Genomic DNA, 16,971 nt, shown 5'->3' on the forward strand with positions numbered 1-16,971 from the left:
TTTAAACTTGCCCTTTGACTATAAACATTCCTCCCATGCCTCTACCTACTTGCTCACTGCAAACACTGAAATAGTTTTAAGTAAATTTATAATATTGTTTTACATGCATGTCTCTAAACCTCTACACATCAGTGGGAAAACTGAAGCACTTTATCATTAATTTATTAATTATTTAGCTATCCCAATGACTAGATGGAGTCAATTTTGCATAAATTTGTTACATTAAATTTTATTAAACTTATGTTTATATTTATTTATTTATTTTGAATATTTTTAACAAGAAAAACATCACCTGTTTTTTTTTCCCCTCCAAGAAATATTTTCAGTTTTGTACACTTTCTTCCAGGTTCTGTTAACATGTATGTATGTATATATATAATTTATATAAAATATACGTACTTACCATTACTATATAATAAATGTAATTCTTTATTACAAGTCTAATTATAGTAGACGGGTATAATTGACCAGTCATAGATATATGAGTATTCAGGTTCCTGTTACCAATTAAATTTCCCATCATAAGTGAATAAACATTTGGACTGTAAGCTGGCATCTCATCCTGGCAAAGCTACCCAGGAATCATTCCATATCCTGTGACAGTTAATAGCTCATACAGAATTAATAACTTGGCATTCTTATTTTATACAGCAGTCTTAGGGGCTTGGTAAATCAGTCAGACCCTGAGAGATGGAACCTGCTCTCAGTCTACCAAATCTACTTTCTGGGCCTATCAGTTTATTTATTTATTTTTTAAAGATTTTAATATATATTTGACAGAAAGAGACACAGCGAGAGAGGGAACACAAGCAGGGGGTGGGTGGGAGAGGGAGAAGAGGGCTTCCCGCTGAGCAGAACCCTGGGATCATGACATGAGCCAAAGGCATATGCTTAACAACTGAGCCACCCAGGTGCCCCTGGGCCTATCAGTTTAATGGGGAGACCTTGGACAAGGGTGTCAGTTGCACCCTGAGGTGACCACATTCAGCAGCATGACTCACATTGTGGAGTGCTGAGTAGGTATCTGTGTAAATTCCAAAAAATAGTATTTTAATTTTAATATTTTAATTATAAAATATACCACTTGGTTGATGTCTACAACTACCCAACATTGCATATGATAATCTTAAAAACTTGTACACATACCTATTGCTATGAGTGTGTATCTGTGTTTGTATATGTGCATATGCTTAACACACAGCATGTATGTAACATATAAATTTGTGCTATTGGTGAAAATGTTCTGGCATTTCAAAAAGTACATAAAAGAGTTTCTCCGTGCTACATACCTCCCTCACCAGTTCATTTCCTCCTTCACAGGTAACCACATTTGCTTTTGCATTAATATAGCTATACATATATTTACACTTATAAAATAAACGTCACTTTTCTGTTGATGGACATTCAACTTTTTGCTTTTAAAAAATTTCACTATTTTAAACTAATTTATAAAGAAAATTTTCATGTTAGGTCTTTATGCATGTACATCAGAATTTTTATAGGATAAATTTTGAGAACTGGAATCACTGGACAAAGCATTTTTAATTTTGAAAATTAATGACAGATCATTTTGCTCATAGGCCATTTCAATTTACACTTGTCCATAAAACATGATATGTCCTTTCCCTCCTCACTCTTCCCCCTTACAAGATATCATCAAACTTTTAATTTTTTCAAAGATTTATTTCTTCATATGCTTGTTTATTCTTGACATTCCTGGCTCATGGGTAGATCCAAGGAAGGAGAAAACACATAGAAATAAGCAGAAAAAGGAATATTAAAATTTTCTTTTTCTTTTTATTCTTTTTTAAAATAAATGTTATTTCAGTCCCTATTATAAACCTAACATATGACATTGTGTTTTTAGAAGGCACAGGGGGCACCTGGGTGGCTCAGTGAGTTAAGCATATGCCTTTGGCTCATGTCATGATCCTGGGATCCTGGGATCTTAGGATTAAGACCCTAGTCAGGATCCCTGCTCAACAGGGAATCTGCTTCTTCCTCTTCCTCTTCCCCAGCTGTTCTCCCTCTCACTACAGAAATAAAATATTAAAAACAAAAAAGACACAGAAAATTGAAAAGAAGAAACTATCCACTCATAATCCAAAATGAACACTGTTAATATTATGGTTCATTTTTTGGTTTGTTTTACTATTTTGTTGGAATTCTATATTTTGCATTTTGCATCATATTATATAACCAATGTTTCATTCTACTTTCAGCATTTACATTATATCTTGTTACTGAGTTTAAATTATTAATAGAATATGCATTCTGGGACACCTGGGTGAAAGGATTGGTTAAGTGTCCAACTTTTGGAGCTCAGGTCCTGATCTCTGCGTCATGAGATTGAGCTCCATGTCTGGGTCTACGTCTGGTTCCACAGTCAGCATAGAATCTGTTTGAGATTCTCTCTCTCTCTCTCTCTCTCTCTGTGCCTCTCTCCCCTCCCCACTTCAAATAAATAAAATCTTTAAAAAAAAAGAATATGAATTTGACCTGTAAATTTTTAAGTTTTTGAAATCTAATTCTCTTCTGCAACGAAGAGATGAAACAGAATTATAGAAAAATAAAATACATAACTAAAAATTATTTTAAGTAGTAATTTCAGAAAATTTTATTCAAAAAGGAACCTTACTGACACCCAGTCAATTCCTTTATTTTTCCTAAGAGACACATTGAGACCTAGCGAATCCAATATTTGGCTCAGCTTGCCAGCTAGTTAGTTGCAAAAGCTAGAATATGGAAGCGGGTTTCCTCTGACCTGGCAAAAGCATTCTCATTATAACACAGTTTTCTACCTCCCATTTCCTGGTCACTTAAATTTTTGCAGTAATTATAATCAAATTACCTTATTTTAAATCTCCCTTCGCTCTATGCTTTCTCTCGTCCTGAAAACTAATCTGGAAGTGGAAGGGTCAAGAAAAATTAGATTTAAACAAAAAAAACCAACAACACAAGAATGGAAACTAACAAGTTATAAATACCAGCAAAATAGGAAAGATGATTTCCATTTTTATAAACTAAGAACTGTTTTCAATAGTTTTTCCCCTTTAACGTATAATTTTACATAAAGCATGAATTCATTACTTATGCTTCATGAATATCCTTAAATAAATATTACATTGTGTATTTGTCAGCTTTGTTTTACGTTTTGCTTATGCAGTGAAAATGACTGGAGTTAAACATTAATATATGTTAGTGTGATTTCAGTGTTACAATTACAAAAGTCATATGTACAGAGATATATTTTTTATTTGTCAGAATGGCTAAAATCAACAAGTCAGGAAATGACAGATGCTGGCGAGGATGCGGAGAAAGGGGAACCCTCCTACACTGTTGGTGAAATTTTATTTCTTTAAAAGCAAAATTACATAGGAAGGTGCTTTGGAGTCTTAAATATTGAGGCATGAAATACTGATCCAAATAAATCCCCAAATAGGACTACCATCTACAGGTTTTTAAGAGCTCAAATATAGCAATGTTTAAGTAAAATATTAATTTACCAAAGATTTTAAAGGTAATTTTAGTGAAAGAAGGTAAAATGCATGAAATAATCAAGCTATTCCACAGAGAATACATAAATAGTTGTAGCTCTTTGAATTAGATAGATGGATAAAACAATAATATACCTAGATTTTTGTTTTCTCTTAAAAATTTATTTACATCTCATCCTAGCTCAAACTTTGGAAAATTCTTATTTTTTTTATTGATATATACAGATGTAGCAACTACTCAATTGTCTCTAATTATCAAAAACAAGGCTTAAGGATTCATCTCATATTTTCTTGGTAATCACTGCTTTTGTAACTTAATTATAATGAATAGGCACTTAGACCTTAATATTGAAATTTCACTATACTCATGTATATGTGTTAAATTGGTGTAAATGAATTCAGTGATTCTGTGATGAGTCTTTTGCTTATGTGAATATGTCCTTTGATTCATATCAATAATAAAATCATTAAGGAATTTGGGATTCAAATCCCTGATCATAAATGTGTACATCTCAGGACATTTGCACATGTCTAGGCTAAATACAGTATCAATAGAAGTATATCTAAATATAAATATAAGTCTGACTCAATAATATTTAGTTACTATTTAAGTATAGTTTTTATTTTGTGAATCTTCAGAATATAAAACTGATTGTTTCCATTCCCGTTTAAATTAAATTTCCCTTTGTTTGCCATCTCTTTTACAAAGATATTCTAAAATATAAGACCACGTGGATTGGTAAAGCTTGTAGAGAAGATGGCAGTTGCCTTTCAGTTACGATTGTCTCATTCTATTTGTTGGCAAAATATTTTTAAAAGATTTTTATTTATTTATTTGAGAAAGAGAGTGAGAGTGAGGGAGGGAGAGCATGAGAAGGGAGAAGGTCAGAGGGAGAGGCTGTCTCTCCACTGACCAGGGAGCTCCATGGGGGACTTGATCCTGGAACTGCAGGATAAGGACCTAAGCCAAAGGCAGTCGCTCAACCAACTGAGCCACCCAGGTGCCCTGCAAAAATATCTGACATATGCATATGCTCAACGTACCTCTTTACCTTGAATCCAGGGCTAAATTAAAGTTCTAATTCTTCTTAGATTGTATTAGAGTTGAGGTTAGGATTGTATTGCTTTTTTTTTTTTTTTTTCTTTGATATCTCTCTAATCTTGCACTGCTTCTTCCCATGAGAACTCTAAACTTATCTCTCAAAGGGACAAAGAGGAGCAATGGGGAAAAATATCTTACCCTTTAATGAGGTTATTATGACAATAACCTCTCTGTCTGTGGTTTTTGAACTATGGGTTACAGCCTGTTAATCAGTCCTGAAATCAATTTGGTGGGTCATGTCCAGCATCTGTATTAATAAAATTACATAAGAAAATAATATCAGAGTGCCTCAGCAGTAATAGAGCCAAATATTTTTCTGTTAAATTTTTGCTTAACCTAAGTGTGTGTGGGTGTACGTGTGTGTGCACTAGACGGTATAAAACCTGTGGATTAACTTAGGTGTTGTGATCAGAAAACTCTAGTCTAACCACAAAGTTATCGTGACTATCTCGCTCTGGCCACAACAAACACATTCATAAAAGCATATTGGAATTTTCTTACAAGGCTCTGTTTAAAGTAGGCTCCAACACACCATAAATAAAAATTAGGATACCCAGTCACTCTGTCCTCACTGTCAGACTGTTGATGGCTGACTGTGAAAGTCCTGGCCCCAGGGAGGACACCGTGACTTTGGAAACTACTTAATGTACTGAGCTGAGCAAACTCTGTGGGGGAGAGGAGAGCACCAGTGTGATCCCCCACTGAATTCCTCATCTCAGGAACCCTCCAAGCACCTCTCAGCGTGGACTTCCAGTACCACATGTTCACCAAGTGTTTTGTTTTATTTTGTTCTGTTTCTTCCTGAGCTGAATCAGGCTTTTTCCATAAGTAAGAAGGCACATGGGAAAATTACACATTTTTTAAAAACAAATGCCTGCTCTTGTAAAACTTTGTCATTGTTCACTTCCTCTGTGTCTCCTAACAGTTGCCTCTCAGTATCATATATTCATTTCTAAGAAGCCATTTTTAACTAATTAGAAAACAGGGTGTGGCACTTCTCACACTTTTGTCTTAAAAACAGAAATCACTGCATTCATTCCATACTTTTGCTTACAATGTATATAATATATATTATATACACACACATACATGTATATATATCTCCACCTTTCCTTTGCCATTAATCCTCTTTCTCACCATTTTCTAACTTCCATTAGCTGCTGCAGAGGACAGGGATCATCTTTTAACTCACTTCTTAAAGCATTTTGGACAGTTAAAAATGCTTGTAATGAAATTCTATTAGGAAGAGAAAATGACATCATTCTATCTCAAAATCATATATTTCATTTCCCCCAAATTATATTTTTTCTCTAAGTAGGATTTTACAGTGCCTGTATGTTCCTAAATGAGTTTTCTTCCAGACATTTGCACGAATGTGACCTGTAAAAGTGAATACATTGTCCTTTTGCCTTCTTGCTACGTCCCTACAAAATCCCTGTTATGTTCCCCTCTTCGGAAGGCCAAAATAGCAATGCCTTTCAGTGTTTCTCTCCTGAGAGCTTTTTCTATTTCTTTCTGTGGAAGTCTAGAGAGACAAATCTCCCCTTAGTGACTTGGCTGCCTGTGCAGTCTCTGTCAGTGGTGTTCGTGGCTTGCTCTCACGCAAGAACAGATCCCATTACACTGCGCATCTTGAAAAGTACCCCTTCTGCTGGGCTTCAGAATGCTCCTGGGGACAGTGCAGAGGCCAGTGGCCCTGCATCCTTAATTAGTTGCATGTTTGACATTCATTACAGGCTGTATTTTCATTTGGGGATGGACTTTAGGTATTCTGTGAAACTGCTAAAATGCATCTTCTACCTATCCTCTATTCACACTAGACTCTCCCCTTCTTGTCGCTACCTTTGTACCCCAACTTCTGTCTCCTGGCCTGTCTATCTGTATATCTGCCCCCTAAATCCCTGAGGCCCTCTCTCAGCAGACATTTCTAAATCTACTTTCTTTCTTAATATTCTACCTATTTTGCTTTATGGTCTAGACCTGAAAAATAAATCTGAGACAATCTGATAACATATAGTGAGATGTCATTCTTAGGTATATTATTTTCATTTTTATAATATCCTTCTGGAGACAACATTGGTGGAATTTTGAATAATCTGGTGGTACATGATAGAAGTTTTAATCAAAAACTGCCTTCAGTCTTTCATTTTTTTTTTCATTTAATGGATCCCACAAATATTTTTTCTGTTATTCTCAATTAATCCCATTTGAATGTCTACCTTTTCATCCTCTGCTTAAAACCAGGGTTCCTGCATATTTGTAAACTAATAGAATTATTCTCCTCTTACATTTGGAGTGAGTTGGGAAAGACTTGCAATTTAGATGACTAACTAGTTTGGATTAAAAATTTTTAAAAAAAAGTAAACAGCCAGTTTGACTTGGTTCTTATGATGAATCATGATACACAACACTTATGCAGTGCTTATTACAAACCAGATGCTTTATTAATACCATTTTTTTAAACACTTAGAGCAACCCTGAGAGGTATGTCATATTACTAAACCCATGTTATGGATGAATAGACCAAGACCATAGAGCTTCTCAATAGATTGATACACGTAAGAGTGGTGAAGTCAAGTTTTGACATAGATAATCTGTCAAACTATTGTTTTCATTAAAAGCAATCGAGTCAGTTAAAGGTGGGTGCCTGCAATCTTTTTTTTTTTTTTTTTTTTTTTAGTTTGCAGATGTACACCAGCTTTGAAAATGAGCACTCACCAACTGTGAATCTGACTTTAGTCCAAAGGGTAGTGTATCATGTCAGCTTCTCCTTTCTTTTTCTTTCTTTTCTGACTGACCTGTTGGAGAGTGATATAGAATGGTGATTTCTCTTTCCTTCCATCCTTTTTTTTTTTTTTCTTTAAGTCTTCCTTTTTCTTTTCTTTATTTACCTGTTGAAGACTGACAGACTCTCAGTTGGCCATCCACTTTGGTTTTGACTCCCCTGGGAAGGATAAGGCACCTGTGGAACAGAAAGAAGAATCAGAGCTGTCTGCCCTCAAGGAGCATCCCCTCAGGCAGACAAAAGGGAGAAATGGTGATTCTGTGAGCATGTTGTCCTCCGTAAAGACCTGTGTGTTCTCTTGTCTCTGCAACAGGTACCATTTCTGTCAACACACTGCGCACGCCCTACACGGCGCCTGGCGAGAGTGAGATTCTGGACCTGGATGATGAGCTGTACCTGGGGGGCTTGCCGGAGAACAAGGCTGGCCTCGTCTTCCCCACCGAGGTGTGGACTGCTCTGCTCAACTACGGCTACGTGGGCTGCATTAGAGATTTGTTCATTGACGGCCAGAGCAAAGATATCCGGCAAATGGCTGAAATTCAAAGTACTGCTGGAGTGAAGCCCTCCTGTTCAAGGGAAACAGCAAAACCGTGCCTTAGCAACCCTTGTAAAAACAACGGCATGTGCAGGGATGGGTGGAACAGATATGTCTGTGATTGTTCCGGAACAGGCTACCTTGGCAGGTCCTGCGAGAGAGGTAGGATTCCAAAAACCAAGCAGCTGACTCCCCTGAGACGAAAAAGTGTATTAAATGTTGACCTCAGACCTTAAACTGACTGTTGGAGCATAATGCATGCTCTGAGAGGTAAACACCTACAGGCCAAGCTGCCTACTAATGAGTCGTACAGGATTTTCAGAGGGCCTGATTCTGGGAGGACACGGAGTTTGAAGTGGTATTGCAGGAAGAAATATGTTAGTCTTTCAGATCCTCCGGAGCATGGGCTAAAGAGGAGTAACTGAGAGCAATGACAGTCTCTTTTGCCCAGTTTTAATTTCAGGACCCTAGAAAGTAAAGAAGCTATGAATTAGAGATATTTATGGAATCCAGCACTAATATCCGTGGCCAGAAAAAGAGCATGTGAGGCCACTTCCCTAACACTGTGCAGTGAGACTAAAGTTAGTCTGCTCACTTCCCCTTGGTCTACTTCTCCGGGTTTGAAATTTAGAAAGTAAGGTGACTTTCAATCATCTAATTAACACTGGCAATTTCAGAAATGCACCCTTATTTCAAAGACACTTACCTTTGCTTAGGACCTGAGTGATCACAGAAGATTTACCTCTGCTGTATTTACCTCTGTGGTATTAAGGCTCAGTGTGTCTGCGGGGCTTCGGAGCAGCTCCCTTCCTTTCTTCTCTAGTAGGAAGCATAGCTACATTTTTTTTTTCTTTTCCTCTCCCATTCGAAGGAGAAGAATAAGGATAAAAGGAAGAATGAAGAGCAAAGACAAACCACTGTTTGTCTGTAGACTAAAGGGGGAACAGCAGAGGGACAAAGTCCTCTCATCGACCTAAGAGTATCAGATAAATGCTTTAGTCACTATACCCATTGCCACTCATTTCCAACAATGGAACAAAAAAATCAATATGGAAAACTATTGATGAGTTGTTCCATTGTCCTCTCATGCTTCAAATAACTCTGCATTAGACAGTTAGCCTGAAAGCTCCTGTTGTGTATTGTATAAACTATGTACATTTAGTTTCCTTTCCCCCTTTCCATCCTGAAATCATTTAATTTGTTTAAGCTCACACTTCCTAGAGAACAGAAACAGTGATTTTCTAGAATCCAAAGTTGAGATGTGACTTTGGTTCTCTGTCTTAATGAAGAGAATCAGTTTATCAGTTCTATTATTAACATTAGTGAATCTGAAAATAGTAATAAATAATCTAATAAACTAATTTAATGAATTCAATTTAAATTACCAACCAAAATACTGTTACTGTTCTGCACTCTACAGTTAGATAGGTCAATAGATGGGTAAGTATATTAATCACCTAGATTCGTTCATTCTCCTAGTACTGAATTGCAATTCCTACCCATGGTCATTAGAGGTTAGCTATTTCTTTGTAGTTTCAAGTGTAAGGTGTATATTCTCTGTGAATTCCCTCTTCTCATTTCCTTCTCTAATTTCAGTTTATTTGTTTCATTGTATGGTCTTCAGAAACTGGCAAAAGGGGCCAACAGTAACCACCAAAAAGGCAACAAAGTTTGTAAGACATATTACAACTTAGACATAATGGGAGATTCGCAGGCCTGCATGATTTAAGCTGTTGTTTTCTTCTTAATCACCCAGAGAGCTGCCAGTTACACGATGCTTCCTGCTTAAGTGAAGCTAGAAAAGGCTATCACCGTAACTGTCACGCAGATTCCAAAAGCCTTCAGTTAAATATGTGTGGTGTACCACCCTGTGGCAAGATCCTGCTACTACATATGGCAGAAATTAAAAATAGAAATTGTCAAGCTTCCTGAGCCAGAATGAGGGAAAGGGAATATTTTTATTTCGCAATAATTAGAAGGAGGGGTGGCAAGCATATGTAGATTTGCAAATGAGAATTTAATAGCAACCTTCATCACTGGGATCCGGCATACATTTTTATCTGACAGGTGGCTAGAAATTTCTGCAGATTTCTTTGTCTCCATGTTGGTTGTGTGTTGAGGAAAAAATGGTCATTTTTGTGCGATTTTTGTTTCCAGACCACCCAGCGTATTGTTAGAAGTCTTTGTTTTTCAGAATTAATTTTCTCGCTCACATTATGGTATTTCCTGAGAACAGTGGTGATGTGGGATGCTTGTCATGCTCAATACCACAGAATTTGGCTTCTGTCCAGTTCCCAGCTATGCCGTAGTTCAGTCAACATAGGATCGTGCCCAGCCCTTGGGGTTTCCAATTCAAAAGAAAGAGCTTTGACTGTGGTTCTTCTCCAGATATACTCTGATCACAATAGGGTGTTAATCACCTAAGAGTTGATGGACAACTCCTGAAATTGAAAAAATAAATAAATAAAATAAAGGTACTAGTGGTCTCCATCTTACTATTACTGAGCAATAATTGATAATTTATAAAGATTATTGTTCATAGTAAATAAAAAGTGTGTTCAAGTCCTTAGATAATGCAGCCTGAGGAATAATATTGCAGTCACATTACTATAGAAAATTTTTATTCTGCATTAAGTAAGCAAAGGAATTTATAAGAAAGAGTATATGCTGACCTAGGCAATTAAGGAAAATAGTATTTTTTATGTGCATCGATCTCATAAGGATGAGTAATATAGAAATAATGTGCAATTGAATATAAATTAAATTCAGCATTTTCCCTCCTACTTTATTTTTAATAAAGCTGAGAATTTGTGGAGACTTGGCTGTGTAGAAATTATTCTTGGTTATGTGTATATGTTGTAATCAGAGGTCTGCTTTATACTTGTTTGTTAAAACTCTAACAGATGGAGAGACAGATGTCAGAGCAATATAATTTGGCTCCCTGTCTGATTTTCATCGTTGTGCACAATATGTGACTGCCTTTCGGCAAAACTGAGCACAGGTGTACACTTTAGACGGCAAGAAGGAATAATACAGAAAAGCAAATTTATCAAACTTAACGACAAAGGGGAAGGAGATACAGGAGACAAAGCTGAAACTTTTTTCTCCCCCTCTGGGAAGTATTGTATTGGAATTAGCCTTCTAAAGTACTCTTTTGTGTTCTAAGGGGTAAGATAATTTTACTAATGTGAAAGGATGCTGTCAAATAGCATAACCTTCAAATGTCAGAGTGTTTACCATTTATTTGGCAACTCTAGACTCCAACTTGTGCATTTTCCATTTCTTGTCTAATTAAACACTAACTCTAATTATGAGGAATCATTCAGGTGCTCATTTGTCGTTTATCAACAAGTTATTTTTACATTGAGAATTATTTAAAATGTACTCAAGTTTTATTACTTTACTATATTATTTCATTCCTGCAGTTTTTTTGGAGAATGTTATAGGCTAATGATTCTGATTGTTTTCCAACTTTGGATTGTATTTCATACTATGTTTAGGATCCATTGTCAGTCCTCTCTATTTCTGGAAGGATGTTCCCCCTCCTTAGTTTTTAATAAAATTAAGCTGCATTTTATAGAAGATTATAAAATCATTTTAAAATGTGATTATTGAATAATAGACACTAGGTTTATAGATTAAACAAATAAAGGAAAATTAACAACATTTCAGTTCTTTTATCAATATGATGCTGAGGAACTGTGTAATAGATAATGACTTTTAAATGTTTATTCAGGTGTTTGTTGCTCTATAGATATGGACAATGATTGGCTCTAGTTTAGGCAAAGAAATAGTAAAGAACAAATCTCCCTTGATATTATACAAGAAACACTTTTTTTCCTAGAGATCACCATAGCTTTACAATCATGTTTTAATTTTTTAATTAATTAATTAATTTGTGAGAGAGAGAGGAAGCGCATGGACGCAGGGTGTGGGAGGAGCAGAGAAGGAGAGGCAGAGAAAGAGAATCTCAGGCAGACTCCCTGCTGATGGTGAAGCCTGATGTGGAGCTCGATCTAACCCCTGAGATCATGACCAGGACCGAAATCAAGAGTCAGACATTTAACTGACTGAGCTACCCACGTGCCCCTTAATTATGTTTTGAGTAAACTACTGCAGTTTTTCTGTTAGGAAACTTATCTAATAATAAAAATATGTGGTATAATGTAGAACCATACTATTTTAAAAGGATTATATTTTATTTTCTCAAAGTCAGGTCAGTGCCTAGCCACAGGATTGGTATTTTGATAAATAGATGCTAGCCTGTCATTTAGTGGCACAGTGTGTCATTCAAAGTAGACTTCAGCAAATATTATGTCCACATACTTTACCAAAATTAGAGTCCACTTAACAATAGGCAGAGTAAATACTTAACTTCTTTTTTTTTTTTTTTTAAGATTTTATTTATTTGACAGACAGAGATCTCAAGTAGGGGAAGAGGCAGTCAGAGAGAGAGAGAGGAGGAGGAAGCAGGCTCCCCACTAAGCAGAGACCCTGATGCGGGACTCCATCCCAGGATCCTGGGATCATGACCTGAGCCAAAGGCAGAGGCTTAACCCACTGAGCCACCCAGACGCCCCAATACTTAACTCCTTTAGTGAGCATTTATGTAAGCTTGATATCCAAATGAAAATAAGCTCTTTCATATATCTTCAGTATCAAATGCAATCCTTAATTCAGTTAAGTACGTACTGAAGCTCTTCTATGTGCCTGGCCCTCTTCTATGTGCCTGAAGGTTATGCTATTTGACAGGTACTCAGCTACTGCTAGAACAATGTATAGGAGAGCCTAACCCTGCCCTCACAACATTTACATTCTAAAGGGTGAAACAGATAACTATATAGAAACATATAAGAAAGGGTAACTGTGAAGAAGAAATGAGTAAGTAGATATGGAATAATTAGAGGAAGGATCAGTGGGGTGCTTTAAGCAGAACTCTTGAAGTCACATTTGACCAGAGACCTGAATGCCAACGGAACCAGCCATGTAGAGGTTTAGGGTTAAGCCTTTTAAAACAGACAGGTCCACAAGTGCAGGTACTTGAATGAGGGATGAAATCAGTGTGGCTGGAGTTTACTGAACAAGTGGTGGAGATGCTCAAGGTTGAGGCCATGGAGAAAGGCTGGGGCCAGATCACGGAGAACCTTGTGGGTAGAAAAGCGGTACGGCTTTTATTCTAACTGCAGTGGAAAACTATTGGTGGGAGGTGGGGAGACATAATTTAAGCAGTGTAGGGATATAATCTGCTTTATTTCTTTAAAAGTTTAGCATGGCTGCTGTAGACAGGAAGAAAGAGTAGAAATGGGAAAACCGCTGAGGGAGCTCTGATAGTGGTCTAGGTGCGAGATTGGAGCAGAGGAAGAGATACTTGGGTGATAAGGATAAGAAACAATAAATTCAGGAAATGGCTTGGAATTAGAGCCTACAGGACTTATAGACTTGCACATAGATTGGGCATTGCAGAGAATTTAAGAGAAAAATCAGAAAAGCTAAGTTCTGAACAATGGGATTATGCCATTTACTAAGCTAGAGAACATTGGTGAAGGAGCATGTGGAGTTGGTTCATGGCGGGGGGGTTGACTATAGTATTTAAATTGGAAATCTTAAGTGAGTGATGGATGAAAGAACTCGGGAGAGAAGTCAGGCTATTAATAAATATTAGGGGGAGTTGACCAAGATCCCTTAAGTCAAGAGGCAGGTGGAAGAGAAGAGCACCAAGAAGGTATACCTAGAAGGAACCTTCCTTTCTTTATCTGTTCTGGATATGCATTCAGTCCCATGATGACAACAACTAATGATTAAATATTTGACTCTCCTGACTTTTTGACAGACAAACTTGCAAAACCGCAACTCCAGAATAAGTCCCAATAATAAGCAACTGTATCATTAAAGCTAATCATGCCATGTAAATGGGCAAGATAATGAGAATTTCCAAGTTTCCTTTAATTCCAGCTGGTTTTTCTTTTGTTAAGCGGTATTCTGCGTTGTCAGAACCAATGAGAAAGCAGAATTACTCATACTTGTTTTGCAACGTTCCACCACCATATGGTGTTTAACATTAAAGTGTTCTATTTCTTAAAGCATGCAGTTTGTGATCAACAGTTTCTGGTGTCCTCTTCTTTATGTGTTTAATACAGTATTAAGCGACTTCTCTCTTTTTAAAGCAGACCACTTTGATTTAGTAGCACAAACTAAAACATGCAAACTCTGCAGACCCAGTCATGTTTATTCAGTATTACCAAAATACATAGTTATTGGCTTTTTGGTGATAGCATCACATTTTCAGAACACCAGAGTAGTGCTGACAGAAGATGATTTCAGCTACCCCTTCCCTGTAAATAAAGCTTAAAATGAGGTCAGTTTGTGTCTTTGTAAAACTTAGTTACCTCATTAAACAACGTGACTCAGAAGAAGCGCCATGTGTTGTTTGGAGCTACTTCTTTTCTCTCTTTGAACATCACCTTTGGTAAAATGTGGACCTTATTCTAACATTTAAGTCATTTCTTTTACTTTTTTTTGATCCTATGAAGGCAGATACTATGAAAGAAGATAATGATGGAAACTTCTAGAATCATGGACTTTTAGGGTGGCTACACCCTTAGAGATCCTCTGCTAGCACCTCCTCATTTTGTTGAGGAAAGGCAGATTTGGGGGAGCTAGTGGCCTAGCCATGTATAAACATGCATTAAGTAATTGCTTACTTAGTCTGTGCCTCAGCCCAGGCTCATACTGTGACTAAGACAGAAGAATGTGATCTCTGCCTTTGAGAAGGGAGACACACACACATGAACACCGATAAACCAGCATGATGAATGCCATAGCTAGAAAGGGCTATGCGATCAAAAAGGGAAGTAGTGCCATCTCTGTGCCTGTGGTTTAGCAGACTTCACAGAAGTCCTCATTATGGTGACTTCTCATCCCAGCTTTAAAAAAAAAAAAAAAATGCTCATTTCTGAAGAAGATGAGCTGCGTTTGCAGTGTTGTGTTCTATCTAGAAGCCATTAATAGGTCTCACTGTCCTTTTTCACAGAATAAATTAGTACCAAACTGACCAAGAACTTTGATATTCACTTCCCATCTGTAGAGGCAACGGTTCTGAGCTACGATGGGAGTATGTTCATGAAAATCCAGCTCCCAGTGGTGATGCACACAGAGGCCGAGGACGTGTCCTTACGGTTCCGATCCCAGCGCGCCTATGGTATTCTCATGGCAACCACCTCCAGAGACTCGGCAGACACCCTCCGCCTGGAGCTGGATGCAGGGCGTGTGAAACTGACGGTCAACCTAGGTAACAACTCCCCTTCCCCCATAAAACTAATACTTTTCACTTTTTGTTTAGTTTTGCCTGCAAACATTTATCGAGTAGCCTGTTTTGCCATGGAAAGTTAAAACACTTAATGGTCTCATTTTCATCATTTAAATTAATTTAGGTTTTGGGGGCATCTTTTTGATTGTTTCATTTTGTTGAACATAATTTACCATTTTGTTATTTCTACCACTGAGGATTCTTAAAAGGGAAGCCGTATGTACCAATGAGGTCAATTGAAAGTATAAATTGTTAGGCTTGAAGAGGCCTCAAATAATTTCCATTGTTGTATTTACTAGTATTCTGATTTGCTATAGAGGACACCCTTTCAGATGAATAAAAACCCATCTGCTTTTATTTAGATAAGATCTGCACAAAATGTCAAATTTCTGCTCTGTGATGTAGACAACAGTTACTTTTACTGTATTCTCTGGGCTTCTCCTTTGACTAGTTGCCTTTGTGGTACTCCATCTTTTCTGTTTGGAAATACTGTGTGGTGATATTTTGCTATCAAACAGCAATCCACAACCCTTCAATGCCCAAAGACTGCGGCCCGTAGCAAACAGCCATGAGAACACTAAAACACAGGCTCTTCTACAGAGAAATAATGCTTTCCTGCTTCATTGTAGCATTAGGAGAGAGTCACTACAGTAAAACCTCAAAAAGCTATATGAAATATGGGAGAAGTTAGGCCGAATTAAGAAAGAGTTGGAATTGTAGACTTAAAAAAATATGCAGTTTTGTTTTCGATTACGTTCCAAAACACAAATTGATAGCTAGGAAGGCTTCTTAAGGAAAGGTCTTACTAGGCTGATTTTAATGGGTGGATAAGAATTATCAGTAATTAGGATGTCATTTCATGGAAGTTGTGCCATCAATGTACAGTGAAGTACTGGGATTCAGTTTTCTTCCTGAAGTTCATCTTTTACAACTTGTTTAATTTTTCTCAGGCAATTTTTGTTTGTCAAGAATTATAAATATTCTGCCCAATAAGTTTCGTTACTATCAGTAGCTCCAAGAGGAGAACAAATTAATGAGGTTTTACTGTATTTCCTGGAAGTGCTCAACACACACAAAAATAAATTAATGGAGAAAGAAAAATAAAATTTGAAACATAGTTTGACACAAAGAGTAGTGAAATGTGATGAGGTGAGGCATTTGTGGAAACTCTACCTACAGTTTCAAATTGTGCTGGGCAGAATGGTAGCTCATAAAGAATAAAATTATTTCAGTGGTAGCTTATTGCATACAATTACATTCAATTAATATTAGCTAAATAAAGTTAAATAATAAGGGTGTTTTTTTAAACATCGCTGAAGAATGCAGGGCAGTCATTTACTGTTCTGTTAGAGTTCCCTCTAGTGACAATGATAGGTTACTACAACAAGTCAAAGGAAATTGCCTAATCGCAGTAAAGGGGCTGCTAGCCAAAGTGGAAACACTCATGGGAATTTTCCAACAGCAAAGCATTCTGTGGAAAGAGTTGTGTAGGTGCTGGTCCTTGGCTGTTTGCAACCACTTTTCTGATGCGGTTGACGACACATGACAAACTCAGCTATATGGAAACAGAATCTAGGTTTATATTTTTCATGTTCCCCAAAGGCATTAAATACTACAACAAAAACCAACAAATATGTATCTATACATAAAATAAACATAAAACATCCCACACAGTCCTTTAAAGACAGCCCTTATAATCACAGTCTGTGTTATTCAGATCAGACATTCTGTTCTTAGATCATCCGT

General features: G+C 36.9%; 1 protein-coding gene across 31 annotated transcripts in view; it reads left to right on the forward strand.

The window, feature by feature from the left end:
• Positions 1–16,971, forward strand: part of NRXN1 (neurexin 1) — a 1,174,729-nt gene that overhangs the window by 524,581 nt on the left and 633,177 nt on the right. For all 31 annotated transcript variants that reach the window (XM_082745351.1, XM_082745353.1, XM_082745378.1 and 28 more), the window contains 2 exons: positions 7,698–8,081; positions 15,004–15,207. In XM_082745351.1, coding sequence (XP_082601477.1) covers positions 7,698–8,081; positions 15,004–15,207 — 588 coding nt within the window. The remainder of the gene's footprint in view (positions 1–7,697; positions 8,082–15,003; positions 15,208–16,971) is intronic.

This window comes from Mustela nivalis (assembly GCF_964662115.1).
Source record: "Mustela nivalis genome assembly, chromosome: 8".
In the NCBI taxonomy this organism is placed as follows: Eukaryota; Metazoa; Chordata; class Mammalia; order Carnivora; family Mustelidae; genus Mustela; species Mustela nivalis.